Source organism: Aquarana catesbeiana, linkage group LG11, assembly GCF_042186555.1.
Source record: "Aquarana catesbeiana isolate 2022-GZ linkage group LG11, ASM4218655v1, whole genome shotgun sequence".
Lineage (NCBI taxonomy): Eukaryota > Metazoa > Chordata > Amphibia > Anura > Ranidae > Aquarana > Aquarana catesbeiana.
Genome location: NC_133334.1, coordinates 204,412,748 through 204,439,563, shown reverse-complemented (window position 1 = coordinate 204,439,563; position 26,816 = coordinate 204,412,748). Strand labels below are relative to the sequence as shown.

The 26,816-nt window shown below is 42.3% G+C and overlaps 1 protein-coding gene across 1 annotated transcript in view; it reads right to left on the bottom strand.

The window, feature by feature from the left end:
• SLC12A4 (solute carrier family 12 member 4) overlaps positions 1-26,816 on the bottom strand; it is a 420,155-nt gene that overhangs the window by 321,894 nt on the left and 71,445 nt on the right. Inside the window, exons 3-4 of the mRNA XM_073605176.1 lie at positions 4,974-5,105; positions 1,325-1,471 (exon numbers count right to left, since the gene is read on the bottom strand). Of these exons, the coding sequence (XP_073461277.1) occupies positions 1,325-1,471; positions 4,974-5,105 (279 nt within the window). The remainder of the gene's footprint in view (positions 1-1,324; positions 1,472-4,973; positions 5,106-26,816) is intronic.

Sequence of the window (26,816 nt, the reverse complement as noted above, 5' to 3'; positions counted from 1 at the left end):
CCCTCTTCCTTCTGGCGCCACAGACTTCGGCTATGTGACTGCCCGGAGTGGCGTGAGGTCACTGCCATGCATGCACGCAGGAGCCGACAGTCACGGCACTCGCGGTATCATCATCAGTGCAGTTTACAGTAAATATCTCCTAAACGGTGCACGTTTTAGAGATATTTACAGTACCTATACGTAAGCCTTATGCTAGGCTTACCTATAAGTACAAGTCCTACAGGGAAGTTTACAACCACATTAATTTCACTAATCCCTAGTTATCACATGTTCTTTGATATTAACCACTTCCCGACCAGCCGCCGCAGTTGGCTCCCCTGGGCGAACTGACGTAGCTCTACGTTGGTTCGGCTTTTTAACCATTAGGGGGCGTGCGCGTACCACTGGAGATGCGCGCCCGCGATGTGACGCCGGAGCCGATGCGTGTGCCCAGCGGTCACGGTGACCGTAGGGCACCTGCGATCTCTCCACACAGAGACAGAACGGAGATCTGTCAATGTAAACAGACAGATCTCCATGCTGCCAGGGGTGAGGAGAGCGATCTGTTGTTCATACTAAGTATGAACAACAGATCGCTCTCCTCACCCAGGCAGTCCCATCCCCCCACAGTTAACCCCTTAATCACCCCCTACTGTTAACCCCTTCCCTGCCAGTGACATTTACACAGTAATCAGTGCATTTTTATAGCACCGATCACTGTATAAATGCCAATGGTCCCAAAAAATGTGTTAAAAGTGTCCGATCTGTCCGCCATAATGTTGCAGTCCAGATAAAAATCGCTGATCACCGCCATTACTAGTAAAATAAAAAAAATTAAAATGCCATAAATGTTTTCCCTATTTTGTAGACGCTATAACTTTTGCGCAAACCAATCAACATATGCTTATTGCGATTTTTATTATCAAAAATATGTAGCAGAATACATATCAGCCTAAATTGAGTAAAAAAATTTGCTTTTTTAAAAAAAAAAAAAAAATCCAGGATATTTATTATAGTAAAAAAGTACAAAATTTTTTCCAAAATTATCGCTCTTTTTTTGTTTATAGCACAAAAAATTAAAAACGGAGAGGTGATCAAATAACACTAAAAGAAAGCTCTATTTGTGGGAAAAAAAGGATGTCAATTTTGTTTGGGTACAACGTCGCACAACCGCGCAATTGTCAGGTAAAGCGACACAGTGCCGTATCGCAAAAAAAATGGCCTGGTCATTGAGCAGCCAAATCTTCTGAGAAACCTGAAGCTGCAGTATGTTTTATGTTTTTTAGATGGTCTAATACAGTAAAAATTAACACAAAAATGATCATATGAAGCAGAATGTACTTACACAGCAACAACAAACAAGAATAATTACTAGTGTTTGCAGTACACCAGCTATTCCCACTATCCACGTTAGTCGAAGAAAGAGTATCACCCCAAAAATATTTTGTAAACATGGAAGGTAAACGCCCATCAGTGTGCCCATGCTGGGAGACTGTAAAGAGAATAAAAAATATGTTTTTACAACAGGATAATGTAGTATTATAGTAATAGTAATAACAGTAGCAGGATAACTGTTATAATCAAGAGTAAATGAGAAAAAAAAAATGGAACAAGTCATGTATAAGAAAAGTATTTCATCAACAGAAACAGACCTCTACGGGTCTGCTTCTACTGTCATGCGACTTATCCACACATATACAACATGGTTTACAACATGATTATCCCTTTTTATTCTCTACAATTAAAGCTCAAGCTCCAGACTAACCACTAAACACACAGATCACTTACATATATAAAAGAGATATTTTACCTGCCAAATGATTTTTTATTGCTATCCATCCACTTCTGAGACTTACAAAGCTCATCCCCATAAGCACAGCCCTTTCTAGCAGGGTGTCACGTACCTGGTCCTGAAGCCGAATTGCTGAGAGAGCTCTCCTTGCGGCTGAGTGCTCAGTGCCCCTGAAGGTGATAACAGGTGACACAAAGCCCAAAGAAGCAGGGGTTGCCAGCTGTGCCACAGATGAGAGATGGTGTGGAAATCTCTCTGCGGATGAATCCCTGATGAGGTCTGCAGGAGGACCGAGGAGAGCTGTAGGTGGTGCAAACTTCACACAGCAGGAAGCAGGTTGCAATGGTAAGTGAAGCAGGCTGGATACAATAGTTAAGTGCTGCAGGATGAAGCAACAAGTGAGTACTGTAGATACTACTACTGCAGGCTTGGTACAGCAGGTAAGCACTAAGGCGGATCACAGCAGGACAGGGCACAGCAGAAGGCATAGTTAGGGACAATAGTGGTCAGGAAGCCAGTGGTCAGCAGATCAGGTATAAGAATTGTGGTTAGGTAAACCGGGTCATACACAGGACAGGAGACAAGAGAAGATCTATGGGCAATCTGAGGTCAGAGCTGGGAGCAAGACAAGAGGTATCCAAGGACAAGCCGGGTCAGTAACAGGTGATCAAAAACAGCAGCAAACAGGAAGCTGAAGACCAGTCAGCAATGTCCATGTGCCACAGTCATCCATTGGCAAATATGCATTTGCAATATGTATGCGGGTATTTGTGCGAATGCAGCCATATTTGGAATTGGCTGTGCCAGGTCTGCAGATAACTATCCTCCAGCTTGTTCCCTGACACAGGGTAAGGGACTTGTTCTTTTTCTGCTGTAGTTTGACTTTGATTTACATATATATATATATATACACACACACACACACATACATACATAGGTATATATATATATATATATATATGTAAATCAAAGTCAAACTACAGCAGAAAAAGAACAAGTCCCTTTCCCTGTGTCAGGGAACAAGCTGGAGGATAGTTATCTGCAGACCACATACACACATACATAGGTATATATATATATATATATATATATATATATATATATATATATATATATATATCATCAATTTATACAATGCTGCATTAGTTTGTGTCTTTTATATCTGCCCAAAGTTAACCTTTAATGGATGTTTTTGCTTACGCAGGCCATAAAGTATGTGACTTTCTTAACTGCATCCATGGGTTGCAGGAATGACAATAGCTTGATTCCCCCATCAAAACAGTCAGTGTTGATGGTGAAAACCCTCCCTCCCACTGGAGATACTGTGTTCTCCTGGCAAGGGGGCGCAGGTAACCATCCGTGCCGAGAGAACACAGTAATTACTGCTAGCAGTTAAAGCCACTGACAAAAATTGCATGCTAAAATCCAATATGCTGGTTGGACCCAAGTCTATCAATGGGTCGACTTGGTACAATCAGCCTGCCCATAGATGGATGGAATCTTGGCCAGCACCTGAGGCTTTTATTTTCTTAATTCAGGTTTTAAAAACTTAAAGATATGCACACACCCTATGCTTTTTGGACTTTTTGCTATAAGATAAACAAAGGCTTCTCTGTGGGGGTTTTTCAACTTCAAATTTTGGGTGAATCTAAGCTGCCTCCACTCAGACATCAATGTCCCCCATACAGTGTATTGCACCAAGGGTGCAGGTGAGGGTGCAGGTCACACTAGGAGTCCGCCCTGACTCCATATAATCTGCAGAACAAGGAGAAAAAAACTCTCAGCCACCGCACAAGCTCTGCGTGTAATAGGTGATAACAGCCTCAGCCTAACTCCATCCAGGCCACGCCTCCCGACATGAATTTTTTTAACCACATTTTTTTTCTTTATCAGGACACTGGTCAGGCAAAGATCTCATTACATTTTTTAGCAGCATTAAGTAATAAGTGTAAAAAGAACTGTAATGAAGTCAATAAGTGTCATGAAAAAAACTCAAGCAATAAGTGTCAAGAGCATTACATTAGGTTGAATTAGCATTAGCAAGCTTGAGCTAGTAAAATGAAGCTGTATGGAAATACATTTAATAGGCAAAAATATCATTTAAAATAAAAATACGAAATTGGATGTACTTGTAAATGTCTTGGAGTACAGTAGAGGATACAGTGGAGTTGATTCTAAAACTCTATAGAACAGTAACATAATTGAAAGGACTAGGTAAGATCAGCAGACAAATGCTGAGGTATCTATAGACCGCATGTGAAGGGAAATGAGAACATAAAGGAGATACTGAAAAGTGGGGCAAGGAGTCCTTCCCAAGCACTAGAAAATAAGGATCTTCACCAGCTCACCTTGGTATAGTGATAATCTTGTTCTTTATTCACAGAAGGTAGAAGGAAACATAGGCAGACATTCCAGGACCTCTCAGAATCCCTTTTTTAAGGCACTAGGTGTAGAAGTTGACCGATGTCAAGGTCAATCCTAAGGTCCTAAGATCAGAAAGCCTGCTTAGCCTGTAGAGCAGGTGACCTAGTAAACCTTGACCTTGATATAGGGAGGAAGGACCTATCAAGACTCAGGGTACAGTCTGAGGGTTGTGTAATGAGTCAAACCCACGCTACCCTTTATGTGTTTTGTGAAAAAATAAAAACTTGCAAATAAAAAACTGCAAAAAAACAAAATGAATATATATGACAATGTTTTGGTGGCTGCTAGCAGTAATGTGCATTCCCACACCCTGCTGCGCCTACCTAATGCCTCTAAAAATAAATTTGTGCTAATTAGCACAGGATACACTCCAAACTGTGTAACTTGAAGTAGATAAACCAGGAGATGGCAACTCCACCAGCAGAACTGAGGGAAATTTTCATGGAGATGCAATAGAAGGGTGCCAATGACAGCATGTTCATGTGTGAGTAAAGTAGATATACATAAATTATATGAGGATTAGACCCAGATATTATGTTTGGGCCTATGGTCTGAGATTTGGCTCGGGTAATTTTTTTTAGAAAAAGGTCTCCAAGAAAATATATATAGCACCGCAATATGCAGTGAGCTCAGCAATGTAAAGCTAAATTGAAGTTTGGGGAGAAGGGAAGCAAAACTTGATTACATTATGGCTGCCATTAAGGTTAAAGGATCTCCCATATGGGAGATATAGTAGTGAGTTATAAGCTATACAACAATTATGCATTAAAGGCTTTACCTTGTAAAACTTTCTGCAGGACTCTTCTGGATTTTCAGCCTCTTCATGTTCCTTTGCACCCTGTGTCAGGTTAGTATAGTTTACCAAGCGATTAAGAAAGGAGGAGACCTTTGGTCGGATGTCCAGCTCTTCCTAAAACATGCATATACAATACTGTATAAGAACAACATATTTAGGTACAGATACACAAAAACAGAGCAAACAGTCGTAAGATAATGAGTTTATGAAATTAAAATCATGAGAACACTGAGAATACTTATACAAGTTATAAACCAGTGTCTTTGCTTTACTAGGAACAAATAATTTCACGCTGCAAACCATATAAACATACAGCGGGTAAAATAAGTATTGAACAGGTCATCATTTGTCTAGGTAAATATATTTCTAAAGGTGCTATTGACATTAAAATTTTCACCATGTCGGTAACAACCCATGCAATCCATACATGCAAAGAAACCAAAACAAAAAAGTTCAGAAATGAAAGAGGTTGGAAACCTACATTTTCAAGTTGTACCAATAGGTAAGCCTATAATAAAGCTTACCTATTAGGTACAGTAAATATCTCCTAAATTACCCTACCATGTTGCTTTTCAAGCGATTCTTTATAAATAAGTTCATAAATTAAGTTATTTGTAATAAAATGGAATGACAGGGAAAAGTATTGAACACATGAAGAAAGGGAGATGCAAAAAGGCATGGAAAGCCTGGACACCAGCTGAAATCTATCAGTAATTAGAAAGCAATTCTGCCCCTTGTCAGTGCAAATTAATATAAGCTGGTTCAGTCTCAACTGATAGTCTCTAAAAAGGTCTCAGTACCAAGGTGTAACACAAGAAAAATCTCATGATGGGTAAAAGCAAAGGGCTCTCTCAAGACCTTCGCAACCTTATTGTTGCAAAACATACTGATGGCATTGATTAGAGAAGGATTTCTAAACTTCTGAATGCTCCAGTGAGCACTGTTGGGATTATAATCCGGAAGTGAAAAGAACATCATTTCACCATAAACCAGTGCTCCTCGCAAGATTTCGGACAGAGGAGTAAGACGAATTAGCAGAAGATTTGTCCAAGAGCCAAGGACCACTTGTAGAGAGCTTCTGAAAGACCTAGAATTAGCAGGTACCATTGTTTTCAAAAGAAAACAATAAGTAACGCACTCAACTGCCATGGCCTGTAGGGACACTCACTACACAAGACTCCATTGCTGAAGAAAATGCATGTTGAAGCTTGTTTAAAGATTGCTGCACAACATTTAGACAAGCCTGTGAAATGCTGGGAGAATATAGTCTGGTCAGATGAGACCAAAACTGAACTCTTTGGATGCCATAATACAAACCATGTTTGGAGGTCAAATGGCACTGCACATAACCCTCAAAAACACCATAGCAACAGTGAAGTTTGGAGGTGGGAACATCATGGTGTGGGGCTGATTTTCAGCATACAGTACTAGCAAACTTCATGTCCTTAAATGGAAGGATGCATGGAAAAATGTACCAAGACATTCTTGATTAAAATCTGCTGCCATCTACCAGGATGATGAAGATGAAACAAGGGTGGACATTTCAGCAAGGCAATGATCCAAAGCACAAAGCCAAAAAAACTCTCAATTGGTTTTAAGGAGAGAAAATAAAGCTGCTAGAATGGCCCAGCCAATCACCTGACTTGAATCCAATAGAAAATCTATGGAAAGAACTAAAACATCAGAGTTCACAGAAGAGGCCCACGGAACCCTCAAGATTTGAAGACTGTGTGGAACGGGCCAAAAATCACCCCTCAGCAATACATGTAATTCGTTTCTCCATTCAGGAGGCGTCTTGAAGCTGTCATTACCAACAAAGGATTTTGTATAAAGTATTAACTAAATTTCAGTTAGCGTGTTCAATATTTTTTCCCTGTGTCATTTCAATTTTATTACACATAACTTAAAGCAGAGTTCCACCCAAAAGTGGAACTTCCACTCATCTGATTCCTCCCCCCCTCTGGTGCCACAATTGGCACCTTTCAGGGGGGAAGGGGGTGCAGATACCTGTATTAGACAGGTATCTGCACTCACTTTCGGGAATAGACTCCCGTGGGAGTCACGCCCCCTCCCGCACCCCCCCCCCCCCCGCTGTCTCCTGGGAAACACACAGGTCCCAGGAGATAGCGGGGACCACTTAGGACGCGCAGTGCAACTCGCGCATGCGCAGTAGGGAACCGGGAAGTGAAGCCGCAACGCTTATTTCCCTTATTTCCTCATCGAGAATGGCGGCGGCAGCAGCCGAGAGCCGAGCTGTTGCTCGGCTTCGGCTGCCGACATCGCTGGACTCCTGGACAGGTAAGTGTCAGTTTATTAAAAGTCAGCAGCTACAGTATTTTTAGCTGCTGGTTTTTAATAATTTTTTTTCAGGTGGACTCCCTCTTTAATTTCTGAACTTATTTGTTTACTTTGTATGTATGGATTGCATGGGTTGTTATCAACCTGTGGTGACAATTTCATGTAAATAGCACCTTTAGAAATATATTTACCTAGAAAAATGGTGACATCTTCAATACTTATTTCACCCGCTGTATATCCAGCTACATTACAATACAAGAAGAAAAAGTTGTCAGCTTACCCTTATAAATTCTACATGCATAGCTTTTAATGCATATCCAGCAAAAGAAAATAATCAGTCTGTACTATAGCAGGGTCTGAGAATTCCACTCTGCCAAGGCGTGAATTCTGGGCTACTTGCAGCATTTTGAAATTATAGGGAAAATAAATAGCCTTCCTATAATTTTACAAATAATCTGTGGCCAAAAATACTTTGTAGTTTTCCCCTCTGCTGCCATTTCCTTCAGGACAATGGCAAACAAAGCTCTAAATTCAGCCCATAAAACCTCTCCAGCTGCCAGGAATCCTTGGATCCTTAGTTTCCTGTATAAAAAAAAAAAAAAAAAAAGCGAGAGAATACACCAGAACAGAAAGGAAGTTGGGCTGTGTCCTGTATTGTGCTCCAAAAAAAGCATTATGCCCCGTACACACGGTCGGACTTTTTTCGGACATTACGACAACAAAATCCTAGGATTTTTTCCGACGGATGTTGGCTCAAACTTGTTTTGCGTACACACGGTCGCACAAAGTTGTCGGAATTTCAGATAGCCAACAACGCGGTGATGTCAACCACGTACGACGAGACTAGAAAATGCCAGTTCAGAACCAACTCATGTGTGAGTCGTTAATATTGGAGGCTCTTAATAAGGGGATGAGGGCCCAAATTGCATCTGATACACACCTTTGTGAACTCACACATGGTCCTCCTCCTCCTCCTGCAGGTCCTCCTCCTCCTCCTCCTTCTCTTCCAGGTCCTCCTAGTCCTCCTCCTCCTCCTCCATGTCCTACTCCTCCTCCTGCCACATCTCCAACAGCAGAGCCACAGCCAGGAAGGAAGCGTGGAAGGAAGACCAGAAAGTGAGGACCCTGGATCCAGTCTGGTCGGCCAAAAGATGCAGCCTCTTGTGGTACCACAGCCTGGGGACACAGATGTCATCTGCTGCTATCCGGATCTCTGGGACTTCTGGACCAGACTGCCCTCCCTTACATATGGACTCCTCAGGCCACCAATTTTGATGTTCAAGAATTGATATCTGCCCTGGGGGTCCCAGGCTTCGCTAATTTCTCCTGTTTATCCAGAGTTGCCTCCCTCTTTGTTTGGTTCTGAGCCCTTAATAAAGGATTTTTGGTTTGAATTATACTTGCCTATGTGCGTTTTACTTCAAAAAGGACAGTTTGTGAGGATTCAGGTACAATTCAAAAATACAATGTGAAATTAACAAGGGACACCAACAACAAACAATCTCCTTGAGATTAAATAATAAAAGATATCAATGGTGTTGTGGTAACTTGACACACAAAGCACACACAAAAATAGTCTGGAGTAAAACTAAAAACAACATTAAACAAAGATCAGCCTTTGAAAAAATACAAACATAAAATCTAAAAGAAAATGGCTTTAAATAAAAAAAAATTAAAAAAAAAAATTTATGTCAGATGTGACAAATAACAATATATTCAGGGAATCCCAAGAAGAAAAAAAAAAAAAGTTTGTGAGAAGTGTGTGTGAATATGAGCAGCAAAACTACTTAATTCTTGTCACATTATAAAGAAGAAGAGAGTGCGCTGTATTAAACCATTTTTAAAATTGCAGCGTGACGAAAGTGCTGTATCCATTGCGAACGCTAATTTTACCAGACCGAGCTGTTCCGTGTCGGAATTTCTTCTGAGCATGCGTGGCACTTTGTGCGTCGGAACAGGCCACACACGGTCGGAATTGACGCGATCGGATTTTGTTGCCTGCTCTCAAACTTTGTGTGTTGGAAAATCCGATGGAAAATGTCCGATGGAGCCCACACACGGTCGGAACGTCCGACAACACGCTCCGATCGGACATTTTCCATTGGAAAATCCGACCGTGTGTACGGGGCATTACAGTTAAAGTGTTACTAAACCCAGGACCCTGCATTCACTAGATCTGGTCTCCTATAGTACACAGAACATGGAAATGCAATCATTTTAGTAAATATTAACTGTCAAATACCCTTTCTCATCAGCAGTATACAGCAGTCTTGTGACTTGTATCGATTCCTGGTTAAAGCTTGTAGGAGGGGTTTTCATACTGCGCTGTCTGCCCTCTCAGGATGCAGGACCCCTTACCCTCTGTCTGGGCAGTGCAGATTGGCCCTGTGCTGATCACATGCACTCTCCCAAGAAAAGAAAAAACTCTAGCAATACACACCAAACTTAGCTTGTGCAGCCTGACTCCAGTAACTCTGTCTTATCCTGACAGGTTTTGGAGTCAGTGAAAGAAGAGAAGGATCTGTGCATACAGGATCAAACATCTTTTTTAAACAATGCAGAGAATTAAACCCTTAGGTTCCACAGTGAGTATACCAAGCATGTTTTGCTGCATATACACACACACACACTGGATTTTACTGTTGTGGGTTTAGTAAAGTAAAAAAATCAATATTTCTTAATTGTACAGTACAGGACCCAGGCTTCCATTATTTATGGCCATGAGACATCAAGTAATACAACTGAGTGGGCAAAATAGCAAACAGATTTAAAATAAGAGAACCATATTCCCAATCTCAAAGAGCATCTTGAAACACTTTATGGATGAAGCCAGTGTCAGCAAAAGCCTTAGCACCCACCTGGTAAAACAAACATGGTAACAGAGGATCAGGTGTAGGCCTTGCAAATTTGAGAAAAAGTCATTGGGTTCTGAAAAGCCCAAATGAACAAGTCAAATGAGGCTTCGCAAGAAATGGAGAAGTCCTATCCTTCAAGGCATAAGCCTTAATGGTAACTGGCCCAATCTATTTGGAAATAAACGAGCCACAGGAAACGCCCTGTGGGATCTTGCAGGCAGAACAAAATGAATTCGAGTTTGGGATAGTTTGAGTGGCCAAGAGGTAAACTCACACTGTGCATACCACATATAAACAGTGTAGAATACTGATCTTGATGTCCTGATAAAGGTGGAAGGGAAAAAACACCTTGGGGATAAAGGATGCTACAAAGGAATATTTGACTCAGATAAATACCGATCCCTCAAGACTTGGGCTTCAACAGCCAATCTATAAAAGACAATGACTGAAGCAAAATTGTAGACTGGCCCTTGAGACAACAGGTCAGGTAGTGCCCACTGAATTTCTCCCAGGAGTGGAAGGATGTATGAGTACCTAGTCCTAATTAGTCTGATACCTTTTATGATCACTGGGATAATATTCACCTTGTTGCTGAAGCAAGATGTCAAAACATCCATATCCAGCAACCCCCAATGGTGATAGAAGTATTCAACACATTGCAGTGCAGAGACCATTACCCTGTGTCCAGGTGCTGACGACTGAGGAACTCCATCTACCAACGGTCTACTCCGGAACTAAAGACAGAGGAAAAGACTGGAACATACTCTTTGGGCCAATCCAGAATTAGGTCAGCTTTTCAAAAGTTCCATGCAGCTTCTGGTGACTCCCTGATCAACTGATGTAAGCCACAGTTTTAGAAATGTCCAACTGAACTTTCATTGTTTGTCCCTGAAGCTGTTTGGGCCACATCAGGGATAAACAAATGGCCCTTAGCACAATTGTAATGACAAGTCTGTTAAGGCTGTTCCATTCCTAGGACTCTTGCTCCAGCCCAACAGCAAAGCATCCAACCTGAGAACCAGGCAGGTTAATTAATAGGAGAAAGAATTTCCCTGATTCCATCCTGGTCTTGGGAGACAGATGCATGGGCCGGTCCAGAGGCTGAGAAAGTTTGACCCAAGCAGTCAGCACATTGAGCTGCAGAGGCCTGGAGTGAGACTGAGCAAACATCAATGCCTTGAAGAAATGAGGCCCAGTGCCCAAGCAAAATTAGACCTATGAAAGCTTCTGGGACCTAAGGGTTCTGACATGAGCATGGAGGGTCAACACGAGTTCCCAGGAAAGAAACATCATGACCTGGTGTGTGTTCAAGATTAGGCCCACATACTCCAAGCGGTAGGTTGAACCCAACGCAGGCTTCTGTAGGTTGAGGAACCACCTGAAGCTCCGAGGTGACTGCATCTTCCACCGGACGTTGCAAACACTCATCCTAGATGTCCACTGATGCTAGAAATTACAATTTTACAATGAAGCAATTATATACATTATTATACACCACATCCTGGATCCAAAGTGCCCAAAGTGCCCTGAGACCAAGCAAGCAAAAAGGCCAATAGACACAGCCCCACTTGTAGAAGTAAGGGTGCCTCTTCACTGCAAGGAGGACTTGGTGGCAGATTTAACTGGCTTGGGCGTCCAGTACTTACAATGGAATTGAGTGAAGGACTTTGGAAGCAAAGATCTGGGAGGGACATAAATTCTTCCAAATTTGGGTAATGGATGAATTGCTGCAGGCACCTTAGCTTTCTTCTTACTAGGCAAGCATATACTTATTCCGCCTGTGACTGTTAATAAAAGTGCCTAAAAATGAGTTTTCAAAAGAGCATGAGAATTTATGAGCAGGAAGTCTGCCTAACAGTCTACGCAGTAGTGCAAGGCTACTAGGAGAAGCTGTAATTTTTGGAGTATGGAGGAATCTGTCAAAATAGAGCCAGATATGCGTGCCACCGTGGGTGAACCGGAAAGGACCTTGTAGGTTTTTTGGGGGTTTGGAAACAAACCCATACTGGTGACCTTAGGTCCAGAAAGGTGGGTGCGGCTTTAACGTCAAGAGGGTATCTCATCCACTAGATCCGTAAATGGTTTCTTTGAACTTGGGAGAGATTAAGGGTGACTGCCCATGCTCCTGGAAGGATTTCTTGGGCTCCAATGACAATGGCTTAGCAGAAGACTGGCAGCTCTTATTCCTTGTGTATCCTGCATTTTTAACAGTGTGGTGACTTTTCCCATCAAGTCTGCTGTAGAGGCCAAAAACTCCTCTCTCATTAACAACTTAAGAACCGAGCCTCTTTTTGAGATTTGTTGTTTACAAGTTAAAAACATTTTTTTTGCTAGAAAATTACTTAAAACCCCCAAACATTATACATTTTTTTTCTAACACCCTAGAGAATAAAATGGCTGTCATTGTAATAAATACTTTCTGTTACACCGTATTTGTGCAGCGGTCTTACAAGCGCACTTTTTTGGGAAAAAAATACACTTTTTTTTTTTGATATTGTGAAAGATAATGTTACGCTGAGTAAGTTGATACCCAACATGCCACGCTTCAAAATTGCGCCTGCTCATGGAATGGCGACAAATTTTTACCCTTAAAAATCGACGTTTAAAAAATTCTACAGGTTGCATGTTTTAAGTTACAGAGGAGGTCTAGGGCTAGAATTATTGCGTTCGCACTACCGATCACGGCGATACCTCACATGTGTGGTTTGAACACCATTTTCATATGCGGGAGCTACTCACGTATGCGTTCACTTCTTCGCGCGAGCTCGGCGGAACGGGGCGCGTTTAAAAAAAAAAAAAAAAAAAAGTTTCTTATTTTATTTTACCTTTTATTTTTACACTGTTCTTTAAAAAAAAAAAAAAAAAAATTGCGTCACTTTTATTCCTATTACAAGGAATGTAAACATCCCTTGTAAAAGGAAAAAAAGCATGACAGGACCTCTTAAACATGAGACCTCAGATCTCATATTTACACTAAAATGCAATTTAAAAAAAATAAAAAAATTGTCATTTAAAAAAATTAAATGGCCCTTTAAGAGCTATGGGCGGAAGTCACGTTTTGATGTTGCTTCCGCCCTGCAATGCTATGGAGACGGGTGGGGGCCATCTTCCCCTCACTCGTGACCATGCCACAGAGGAGAAAGGATCCGATTGCCTCCGCCGCCGGCTCCAGTAAGCAGCGGAGGACACCAGAGTGCGGCGGGAGAGGGGAGCCCTTTCCCGCCGCTGATAAAAGTAATCTCGCGAATCCGCCGCAGAGACCGCTATTATCGGAAACCGGACCGCCAGCCGAACAAGAGGATACCGGGGTTATGGCAGCTAACTGCTGCCATAACAACGATATCCCTCTTCAAAATTAGAATGTATATAGGTGTGCGGTGGTCCGGAAGTGGTTAGAAGAGGAACGGGCAGGTTACACAAGGAGACAAGGGTAGACTGAGGTGTGGAGACTGAGGTCCAGACAGAGGTCCAAAGTACCAGACGCAGAGTTTTAAGAGTAACCCTAAATACACAGTGTGTACTGGCCTGTCCCCTGGCCTCATTTCCCCCTGTGCCCAACATCTGCCATGAGGGTGAGGGGATCACATAAGGTGTACCCACAACATTGTTCTGCGGAGCAGAAGAAGGAATGAAGCTGTCCTAGGTCTCACAGCTGAAGACTGCTAGATAATACAGTGACTGGTGATACGGAGACCTGGGCCACAAAATAGAGCAGGGTAGTACTAGAGCTCAAGTGTGCCTTTTCTATAGGAGAGCATGTACTATAGTGGTGACAAATTATTTAAAGTGTTGCAGCGGTCCTGCTCTTACCAATCAAGTGGAAACTCCCTAATTAGAGGTCTTGGGCATACTCGCTCCTCCACAGATGGGATCTTCAGGGACTGGCTTACAAAAGGTGAGAATCCACACTGCCCCTGGACCTGTAGAGCACCCTGTGGCTAAATGCACCTTGGTGCTGCTGTACCAGAGTTGAGCACAAAATCAGAGTCTGGTGTTGGGGGCAACTTACAGGCTGACCCTGGGTCTCTGAGATGCTGCTGGGGGTTCACTGATTTGAAAGCTGCAATGGCTCTAGATGCAGCTTAGTGGATTAAGGATTTATGTGAAGAATTGTTTGTAGATTTCCCAATTTTTCATGTAGAAATCAGAAACCTGCTCTTCAAGAGAGGTCATATATATCGCCTATAGAAAAAACTGCTGGGAGCACGAGGGGTTATATGGGCCGCTTTAAAAACTTTGTTTGCCAGTGTGGCAGAATATAATCCATTGGAATGAAGGGTTAAAATTTGTTACATTTGTTTGCTGACGGATTCCTATGCTTTAAGCAGTAATAAACCCAAAAATAATTATATTGCATGAAAAAGAACACAAGCAGGGGGAGAGAGTTAGTAGAATCCAAAAATTCATCATTTATTAAATATAGTACGCTTACAGGTTAAACACTTTGTATCCAGCCTGGGATGGACCATAGGAACAGCAAACACAAAGTGTGTCCCTCTGACAGTGGTCATTCAAACAGCAGCGAAGGTGTGAGCAGCACCAGGAGGAGCCAGAAAGGTGGGCAGACCGGCAGCATCTACAGCCACAAGCAGTGATGGTCAGCTGTGAAAATCGATTTTCTTCTATTTTTATCTGGTGAATCAGCCAGCAAGTCTGTTTTTCAAAAGCATATTTTTGAGATAGCAACCCCTCCCAAGACACATAGGGGCGATTCCCTGCTCCCCCATGTTCGATCTACTTCTTATTACTTTTGTTGTGCATCTAGCAATAGGTATAATTACTTTATATCCTCTGGTTCCAGACATAACAGGAATTTGAGTCTCTCTCCTTTCAACCTGATATTTGGGGATATTGAGTGGGTAAAAACTGATCCCCCACGCAAGTTAATATCTGGCGGTCATTCAAAGCTCGCCCTCCCCTCAACGGGGACGATCACTTTAGATAACCATCCATGCTTCCACAAGGGATAATACGTCAACCAACACTTCTGAGTAATTTCTAGAACTACAGGTACATCTATAAAAAATAGAATATCATCAAAAAGTTAATTTATTTCAGTAATTTAATTAAAAAAGTGAAACTCATATTATATAGATTCATTACACACAGAGTGATTTCTTTCTTTTAATTTTGAGGATTATGGCTTGCTGCTTGTGAAAGCCCAAAAATCTGTATCTCAGAAAATTTGAATATTGTGAAAAAGTTCAATATTGTAGCCTCATGTTGTCACACTCTAATGGGCTAATTAACTCAAAACACCTGTAAAAGGTCTCCTGAGCATTTAAATGGTCTATCAATCTGGTTATGTAGGTTACACAATCATGGGGAAAACTGCTGACTTGACAGTTTTCCAGAAAACAGCCACTGACACCCTCCACAAGGAGAGCAAGTCACAAAAAGTCATTGCTAAAGAAGCTGGCTGTTGACAGAGTGCTGTAGCAAAGCATATTAATGGAAAGTTGAGTGGAAGGAAAAAGTGTGGTACAAAAAGGTGCACAAGCAACAGGGATAGCCACAGCTTCGTGGGGATTACCAAGCAAAGGCCATGCAAGTATTTGGAGGAGATTCACAAGGCGTGGACTATGGTTGGTGTCAGAGCTTCAAGAGCCACCACACACAGACGTATCCAGGACATGGGCTACAACTGTCGCATTCCTTGTGTCAAGCCACTCCTGAACCAGACACAATGTCAGAAGTGTCTTACCTGGGCTAAGGAGAAAAAGGACTGGGCTGTTGCTCAGTGGTCCAAAGTCCTCTTTTTGGATGAAAGTAAATTTTGCATTTCATTTGGAAATCAAGGTCCCAGAGTCTGGAGGAAGAGTGGAGAGGCACAGAATCCAATTTGCATGAGGTCCAGTGTGAAGTTTTCACAGTGTGTGATTATTTGGGGAGCCATGTCATCTGCTGGTGTTGGTCCACTGCAGTGGCAGCTAGTGCTCAAAATTTTTTGGGGGGCGCAAACTGAAAAAAAAAAAAAAAAAAACCATCAACTGCAGCCACCGTGCCCATTAAACGCAGCTACTGTGCCCAGCGATTGCCGCCACTGTGCCCATCAAATGCAGCTACTGTGCCCATCAAATGCAGCCACTGTGCCCATCAATTGCCGCTGGTATCAGGGACTGTGTACTGTGACATGCTGTGTATACAGTGGGAGAGGGGTCTCTTAGCATGCAGTCAGCATTCTCCCATGTATCAGTGTAGCACACACACAGGCAGAACTGTACAAAATGACGGCAGATCTGTGCGGCTCTCGTTCTGGGACGATGTCATATGACGGCGCCCAGTTTAGCTGTGATCGCATGCCCGTGGGAGGCCTGCTGATCACAAGCGCGCCGTGTCCCAGGAACACCGGCTCTTTGCCCATGTGATCGGCTGTGTCCAATCACATATAAACAAGTGCCGTTTATCAGTTCTCCTTGCCTCACACTGACAGCTGCATCTCCTCACAGGGGAGATTTGTAAAGGTAATCAAGGCACTGATCATCAGTGCCCTGATTACAATGCAGCCCCAGCAGTGCCCATTAGTGATGCCATTCTGTGCCCACCAGTGGCCCCAGTTTGTCGCATTTAAGTGCCACCTATCAGTGCCCATTAGTGCTGGATATTAGTGCCTCCTCATCAGTGCAGCCTCATCAGTGAAGGGGAAAAATTACTTATTTACAGGATTCTGGACAGAAACTAAGAAAAAACTTTTGTTTTTCAACATTTTATGGTATTTTTTCATTTTTTTTAGCAAAAAATAAAAAACCCAGCGGTGATTAAATACAACCAAAAGAAAGCTCTATTTGCGTGAAGAAAATGATAAAAAAATCATTTGGGTACAGTTTTGCATGACCACGTAATTGTCATTCAAAGTGCGACATCGCTGAAAAGCTGAAAAATGGCCTGGGCAGGAAGGGGGTGAAAGCGCCCTGTACTGAAGTAGTTGAAGTTTATTGAAAAAGTGGCTTTTTTCAATCAAGTTGATGTTTTGCAATTATAAATATGCTGGTACTTTTAGTCCCACTGGTCCACCATACGTTAGCATTATATTCTTGATAACACTGCTTTGATCTGTCCTGTGTCTCCTTCCACTCATGGCAGCTTCTCCTTTCGCTCAAACTGCTTGACAGAGAAAAGAAGTGGGGCCCCTGAAATGCGTTGCGGCCCACTCACATCTGATATCATCTCTGTATTTGACAACTGGCTGTCCCTGCTTATGGACATAGATGCCGTTGGTCTGCCCAGCTTCCTGGCTCACACTGGTGACACACACACACACACATCTTCACTGCTGCTGTATGAATGACCACTATCAGAACACAAACATGCCGTTTTCTGTTCCTATGGTCCATTCCAGGCTGGATACAAAGTTTTTAACCTGTGTGCTATATTTAACAAAATGGTGACATTTCTGAGTATATTAACTCCAGCGCCCTGCTTGTGTTCTCTTTAATACTTTGCAAGTGGATCCTTCTCAGATCGATCACAGGAGCTACAGGAGTTTTATCCACTTATCCCCATCTCCTATTGGAATTGCTACTGAATTTGCTTTACACATGGACTGTTATTACACTGTTAAAGAGGAAGTATAATTCCATCTTTTGCTTTTACCTGTAGGTAAGCCTATAATAAGGCTTACCTATAGGTAGTGTAAATATTTCCTAAATGTGCACCGTTTAGGAGATACTTACATTACATACAACCAGTGACATCACTGGCGCATGGGCTCTGAAGGAACGGCCACCATGTGCCGTGAACAGCGGCTCCCACGCACATGCACGGGAGTGACATCATCGCAGCTCCAGCCACTCACAGAGTCAGAGTCTGCGAACCCAGAAGCAAGACAGGTGAAGGTGGGAGCCCCCGCAGCACTGACTTCTCAGTGTGGGAGGGCTTCATTTTAGGGTACGTTTAACAATGTGCTAGTAGGCGGTGCTTTACCTTGCAGGTTCCCAAAAAAGTAAAAAAAAAAAAAAAAAAAAAAAAGGCCAGCGGTTTACAACCGCTTTAAGGAGTAATGCATGTTCCTGTATGTAATGTTTGTGAATGATATTGAAGCTTACCAATTCTCAGATGTGGTGGCTGCATTCGTTTTCTTTTTTTAGACTCTCTTATTTTCATCCAGTAATCCTGCAGTAAGCCTGTTACTTTTCAATTCTGCTTCAGTATGTCACAGTACATGTTTGCATTCATGGTTCCCTCAATAAACTGTAGCTCCCCAGTGCCGGCAGCACTCGTGCAGCCCCAGACCATGACACTGCCACCACCATGCTTGATTGTAGGCAAGACAGACTTGTCTTTGTACTCCTCACCTGGTTGCCACCACACGCTTGATACCATCTAAACAGACCACAGGACATGGTTCCAGTAATCCATGTCCTTAGTCTGATTGTCTTCAGCAAACTGTTTGCGGGCTTTCTCGTGCATCATCTTTAGAAGAGGCTTCCTTCTGGGACAACAGCCATGCAGACCAATTTGATGCAGTGTGCAACGTATGGTCTGAGCACTGACAGGCTGACCCCCCCCCCCCACCCCTTCAACCTCTGCAGCAATGCTGGTAGCACTCATACGTCTATTTCCCAAAGACAACCTCTGGATATGAAGCTGAGCACGTGCACTCAACTTCTTTGGTCGACCATGGCGAGGTCTGTTCTGAGTGGAACCTGTCCTGTTAAACCACTGTATGGTCTTGGCCACTGTGCTGCAGCTCAGTTTTAGGGTCTTGGTAATCTTCTTATAGCCTAGGCCAGGGATATGCAATTAGCGGACCTCCAGCTGTTGCAGAACTACAATTCCCATGAGGCATAGCAAGACTCTGACAGCCACAAGCCTAACACCCAGAGGCAGAGGCATGATGGGACTTGTAGTTTTGCAACAGCTGGAGGTCCGCTAATTGCATATCCCTGGCCTAGGTCATCTTTATGTAGAGCAACAATTCTTTTTTTTTCAGATCCTCAAAGAGTTATTTGTCATGAGGTGCCATGTTAAACTTCCAGTGACCAGTATGAGAGAGCGATAACACCAAATTTAACACACCTGCTCCCCATTCACACTTGAGACCTTGTAACACTAACGAGTCACATGACACCAGAGAGAGAAAATGGCTAATTGTACTCACTTTTGTTGCTAGTGGTTTACACATTAATGGCTGTGCGTTGAGTTATTTTGAGGGGACAGCAAATTTACACTGTTATACAAGCTGTACACTCACTACATTACATTGTAGCAAAGTGTCATTTCTTCAGTGTTGTCACATGAAAAAGATATAATAAAATATTTACAAAAATGTGAAGGGAGTACTCACTTTCGTGAGATACTGTATGTTAGTACAACCAACACTAGCCTCCCCAGATTAGCCATGACTTGCTGTCCAAAAGTGGCTTTGTCACTCCTCCAGCTAGATCGTAGACACCCTAAGACAGGAACTGTGTGGTCGAAAAACCAAGTAAAAACAGAAGGAAAATTGCCTAAAAAAGAAAACGAATGATGCCACCACCTATAAGGACTGGTAAGCTGCAATACATTAAATGTTGGGGCTTTGGGTTTAATAGCCATTTAATGTTTCAGATATCTGGATACAGTGCAACAAACCACACAACTCACAAGTGATAACAACCTCAAAATAAAGTGCAGCACAACCACATCTGTGTGAACAATGACATAAATGAAATCAATCAATAATAGTATTCCCCACATGAAAAAAAAAATATTATGTAAAAAATATATACATACATACCAATACAAACTAAACAAATAATCCTAAAACAAATGTGAAAAATTCGAATAAAAATATAAAGACGAGTCCAAAATCACAGTGTCCTTTTTGTGCAGAAATTCTCAAAGTGAAATATACAGGAGAAAGTCTTGCATAGAGAGCAGTGCTCCAAAAACTTCAACACAATCTTGCATGAAGAAAGTGCACCAAAACAATATCTTGCATAAGGATGAGCTCCGGGGTGTTCGCACACCCCACGTGCAGAGCCCGCCAGGAAGTTGGCACTGCGCTGCGCTAATCACAGGCAGTGAGACATTTCCCAATCTCTGCAGCCACTCATCGGGACAATGGGGTTTATTTACTAAAGGCAAATCCACTTTGCACTACTTGGAAGTGCACTTGTAAGTGCAGTCGCTGTAGATCGCTGTAGATCTGAGGGGAAGCTCTGAAATGAGGTGAAGCTTTGCTGATTTTATCATCCAATCATGTGCAAGCTAAAATGCTATTTTTTATTCTCCTTGCATGTCCCCCTCGGATCTACAGCGACTTTACTTCCAAGTGCACTTTCAAGTGCACTTGCAGTGCACTTGTACTGCAAAGTGGATTTGCCTTTAGTAAATAATCCCCAATGTCTCACGGCCTGTGATTAGCGCAGCTCAGTACCGACTTCCTGGCAGGCTCTGCACGTGGGGTGTGCGAACGCGTCGGAGCTCATCCTTAATCTTGCACCAGAGTGCACCACCATCTCACACTCTGTCCCCTTACCTCCCAATTAAACCTACACAATAGAAAGGTCGAAAAAAACGCTTGTCCCAATATTGGGTACGTATCCACAAGCTTCTTCAGCCCCACTGGTGTGATATGTGAAATCTCTTTAGATGGCAAGACTCCCATCAACACAAATGCATTGAAAGAATGGGGAGACCATAATGGTGCAGTATCAAAGATATTATAATTTATTTTTAAAAAGTTGAAATACACAAATATACTGCACTAGTATGATACAGTGCACTAGATGATTCATATACAGAAACAGGATTAAAACTGAAGGTCCCCTTAAGGAAAAGCATCCCTGAATGGATGCTGGAGTTGACCGACAAGCACACAAAACAGGCGCAAAGACATCAGCCCTACCTCTTGACACGTTTCGTCACATGACCATGACATTAATCATAGGAAAGAAAAATGGAGGTGCTGAAATCCACCTAAATATGTAACCTACCTGTTTAAAAAAAAAAAATCAATATAATAGCGAAGGCCAAAGATGGTGAAGAACAGATACTAGGGGCCATTTTGCCTGTGTTCGCTTAAGCTAAAACCAAGGTGAAGAGCAGAAAACTAACCTCGGCCATATTGTTGAAGCCCACACACTGAAGATCACACAGCAGTCTAATTGCCTGTGCTAGTTGTGCCACATATTAAGAACCTCTACCCAGAGACACAGTTCGAGATACAAGCCATTCTTTACATGCATTTGTGTTGATGGGAGTCTCGCCATCTAAAGAGATTTTACATACCATACCAGTGGAGCTGAAGACACTTGTGAATACATACCCAATTTTGGGATTGGTGTTTTTAGACCTTTCCATTGTGTAGGTCTAATCAGGAAGTAAGGGGCCAGAGTGTGAGATGGTGGTACACTGCGTGGGCCTTTTTTGAAGTTACTCTGGGAAGCAGCAGCAGCTATGTGTCCACCTGAGATTCTGCGGAAGATGTAAATAGATCAGCAGTGGTGCCCCCTTTTTATTGGAGATAAGATTAAGACACCTTGTAGACCTTCCTTGTCACTGGGATGTATATATACACCTCAAAAGACAAGTTTTCTTTGTGCCTTTTTGTATAACTTTAGGATTCAACAGCCTGGATTGCCAACTCCTATGCGGTAGACTGAATCTGTGGCCCCTGGTTGAGGCTCCTCTGTCTGACCTGTGTGTCTGCCCGGCATGTCACTAGGTGCCCAGAAACGCATTGGGTTGTGTATTTCCTCCCTTATGTGATATATTTCCTTGTGCATGGTGATCCTATCACTCTATATGAGGTCTAGTTACATCATTTCCTGGGGAGGAATTACCATGTATATTTGGGGGGAGTTTGTGTTAATATAAAGAGTTGTGACAAATATTTCTTGTTTTTTATGGGATGTCTATTATGTTGAATAGACACATTTTATATGTCATTTAATAAAATTAACTTTTAAATATATGACATTGTATGGATAATTATTCTAATAGGAGGTTTCAGATCTTAAAGTCCCAATTCTTTTTTCTTTTTGTGTGTCTTTACTTGGGGATGTGGTGACGATCATCAACTGAGCTCATGTGAATGTTGACAAACTGTTATATTGTTTGGAGCACTTTCTTCATGCAAGATTGTGTTGAAGTTTTTGGAGTACTGTTCTCTATGCAAGACTTTCTCCTAAATATTTCACTTTCAGGATTTCTGCACAAAAGGACACTAATGCAGTGTACACACAAGCGGACTTTTCGACCGGACTGGTCAGATGGACCGAGTCCGGCGGACAATCCGATCGCATGTGGGCTTTATCGGAGCTACAGCTGACTTTTCCAGTTGAAAATCTGATGGACCTTAGATTTGAAACATGCTTCAAATCTTTCCGATGGACTCGAGTCTGGTCGAAAAGTCCGCTCGTCTGTATGCTAGTCCGACGGACGAAAACCCACGCTGGGGCAGCTATTGGCTACTGGCTATCAACTTCCTTATTTTAGTCCGGTCGTATGTCATCACGTACGAATCCGTCGGACTTTGGTGTGATTGTGTGTAGGCAAATCCGTTCGTTCAAAAGTCCGTCAAAAGTCTGACGAAAGTCCGGCGGAAAGGCCGTCGGACTTTTGTTGCCGGAAAGTCCACATGTGTGTACGCGGCCTTACTGTGCTTTTGGACTCACCTTTATATTTATTCAAAATGTTTCACATTTGTTTTGGGATTATTAATTTCTTTAGTTTGTATCGGTATATATTAGAGCTGCACGATTCTGGCTAAAATGATAATCACGATTTTTTGGGTTAGAATAAAGATCATGATTTTCTCGGCGTAACATCATCTTTCACATTATACAAAAAAAAAAAAAACTGAGCTAACTTTACGGTTTAGTTTTTATTTCCCAAAATATTGCGTTTGAAACACAGCTGCTCAAATACAGTGTGACACAAATTTTTGCAACAATCACCATTTTATTCTCTAGGGTCTCTGCTAAAATAAATAAATATATATATATAAAAATATATAAATGTTTGGGGGTTCTAGGTAATTTTCTAGCAACAAATACTGATTTCAACTTGTGTCAGAAAAAGGTTTAGTCTTTAAGTGGTTAAACTGACCTCATCTACAGACAGAAGTTCATTCCTTTGATCTAAAAGAATGAAATGCTACAATGTTTCTCTTTATCTCACCTAAGCAATGTTGTGATAAACTTGGCAGGCTGTTTTTTTTTCTTTTTTTTTTTTTTTTTTTTTTTACAGCCGTGGGCTTGAGCAGATAACTCTCTGCACTGAATTGAGGAAATGCTGTGTTAAGATAGTGAGGGGGTTGAATTGCGATCTCGATTCTTTAGCGATTAATCGCACAGCTCTAGTATATATGCATATATTTTTTTATATAATCATTTTTTTTCATGTGGGGAATACTATTATTGACTGATTCATTTGTCTCATTGTTAGCACAGATGTGGTTGCGCTGCAACTTTGTTTTGAGATTTTTATTTATTGGCGGTTGAACACACCTTAGTGCATGGCTGCATCACTTATGATTAATGGGGATGTAAACCCAGGTGTTTTTTCAACTTAATGCATCCTATGCATTAAAGGAACACTAAAAAGTAATTTTTTTTTTTTAAATAAGAAACATGTTATACTTACCTCCACTGTGCAGCTCGTTTTGCACAGAGTGGCCCCGAACCTGGTCTTCTGGGGTCCCTCGGCAGCTGTTTCAGCTCCTCCCCGCAAGAACTAATCACCTTCATGCGAGCACCCTCGCATGGTGGTGAGTTCTTGCGGGCGCGCTCCCGTGATACAGCCGGCGGCCATAGCCGCTCACTGTATCACTCGGCCCCACCCCCCGGCGCGCCGCGTCATTGGATGTGATTGATAGCAGCGCGAGCCAATGGCTGCGCTGCTTTCAATCCATCCACTCTAGCCAATCAGCGGTCAGGCTGATCAACGAAGAGGATGTCGGGGGCGAGCGCGGGACTTTCGAGGGCTCAGGTAAGTAAAACGGAGGGGCTGGGGGGGGCCGGTATTGTCAGAGGTTTTTTCACCTTAATGCATAGAATGCATTAAGGTGAAAACATTTTTACCTTTACAACCCCTTTAAGGTGAAAAAAAAACACCTGTCAGTGACCAGCCCCCCGTTTTAATTACCAGAGCCCTCGAACTTCACCCACGGGGACGCGCTGTATCTCTGGCCGAGGTTCTCAGCTCTTGATTGGATAGATTGATAGCCACTGGCTTCCGCTGCTGTCAATCAAATCCATTGACGCGAGCGCCAGGGGGCGGGGCCGAGTCATTCATTCAGCGGCTATGGACGCCAAATGCTGGACTCGGGAGCGCGCCCACAAGGTAATACCCCGGGAGAGCCCTTCTCCTAGGGGGTTAACTGATGCGGGGAGGAGCCGCGAGAGCCGCCGGGGACCCCAGAAGAGCAGGTTCAGAGCCACTGTTCAAAACGAGCTGCACAGTGGAGGCAAGTATAAAATGTTTGTTATTTAAAAAAGAAAAAATACTTTACCCCCGGAAGTATTTACCCTCTTCCTGACCAGAGCACTTTTTGCGATTCGGCAGTGCGTCGCTTCAACTAACAATTGCACGGCCATGCGACGTTACACCAAAACAAAAAACAAAATTGACATCCTTTTTTTCCCCACAAATAGAGCTTTTTGGTGGTATTTGATCACCTCTACGGTTTTTATTTTTAGCGCTATAAACAAAAAAAGGAGCGACAATTTTGAAAAAAAAAAAGCAATATTTTTTACTTTTTGCTATATTAAATATCCCCCAAAAATATATAAAAAAAAACAAAATGTTTTCCTCAGTTTAGGCCAATATGTATTCGTCTACATATTTTTGTTAAAAAAAAAAAAAAAATTGCAATAAGCGTATATTGATTGGTTTGCGCAAAAGTTATAGCATCTACAAAATAGGGGATAGTTTTATGGCATTTTTATTATTTTTTTTTTATTAGTAATGGCGGGGATCTGCAATTTTTTTTTATTGCGAAATTATGGCGGACACATCGGACACTTTTGACACTATTTTGGGACCATTGTCATATATACAGCGATCAGTGCTATAAAAATGCACTGATTACTATGTATATGACACTGGCAGGGAAGGGGTTAAACACTAGGGGGCAATCAAGGGGTTATGTGTGTCCTAGGGAGTGATTCTAACTGTGTGGGGGGGGTACCACTGACATGACAGCGATCACTGCTCCCGATCAGTGGGAGCAGTAGATTCCTGTCATGTCACTAGGCAGAATGGGGAAATGCCTTGTCTACATCTCCCCGTTATGCGGGACATCTGCGGGCACGATCACACTGTACGCGGTGGGCTCGCGCCCGCTAGACCGCCAATTAAAGGGGATGTACAGGTACGCCCATTTGCCCACCGCTGCCACTGTGCCGACGCATATCGGCGTGCAGCGTTCGGCAAGTGGTTAAAGATGCTTTGGGTAAGAACGGAGTAATTTTTGTTTTTTCAACTTACAATAAAAAGAGGAATTTTGACTTAACCGTAAACTCAATATCTCAGCGTACAGTACAGAACACAGGTAACTCATTCTTACACCACAGGTTATACCTTTGTACTTTCAGGGGATTCGGACACTGGCAAGCTTTGAAGACCCAATCCCTAAAATGGAGAGTTTAGGAAAGGTAGACTGTCCTGTACTCTAAGATAAGGAATTTACAGGTAAAACAAACCTCTTGATGGTACAGTACAGGACACAGGCATCCTATTTATACACCATGGGACACGACCAAGCAATATACATAAGGATAGGAAACAACTAGGCAAATGGAACTGTGCCAGCAGGCACAAAAACATTAGTAAAATCACCCAGGTTCAGAGTGCCGCTGCAAGAAGACTAGACATCCCCCGGGAAAAACTTTGAGAAAGTACACAAATACCAACTGGCAGCCTTTCAGAGTTGGGGGCGACAGAAGCTTGGTGCCTAAAGGCTCAGAATACTCCTGGTTGAGTGTGCACCTAAGGAGTCCAGGTGGAGGTTTTTGTCCTAAAAGCATAAGCTCTAGCAATCAAATCCCTTATCCACCATGCAATGGTGGATTTTGATGCACTTTGCGAATATCTGAGGAACAGAGAATCTGTTTGAGGGAAACAGTAGCTTTTATGTACACTCTAATGACTAAGTTCAGGCAAGGCAGAGAGATTTCCTTTGGGTGCTTAGGAGCAGGACACAAAGATGAAAGAGCATTATCCTCATTGACATTGAATGCTGAAACCTCCTTTGGAAAGATGGTGTAGGGCACAATACAACCTTGTTGTTGTGCAGTATGAAGAAGTGCTCTACAGAGGAATAAGACATTAGTTCAGAGACACGCTAATTTCTAGCAAGAATCCTTAAAGTGGATGTAAACCCGATTTATGAAATTTGAGCTGGGCACATACAGTGGGTATAAAAAGTCTACACACCCCTGTTAAAATGTCAGGTTTCTGTGATGTAAAGAAATGAGACAAAGAAAAATCATTTCAGAACTTTTTAAACCTTTAATGTGACCTATAAACTGTACAACTCAATTGAAAAACAAACTGAAATCTTTTAGGTGGGGAAGTAAAAATTTAAAAAAAAATAAAATAAATGTGGTTGCATAAGTGTGCATACCCTCTTATAACTGGGGATGTGGCTGTATTTTAGCCATCACATTTAAAAATGCATGTTAAATAGGAGTCAGTAAACACCTGCCATCATTTAAAGTGCCTCTGATTAACCCCAAATAAA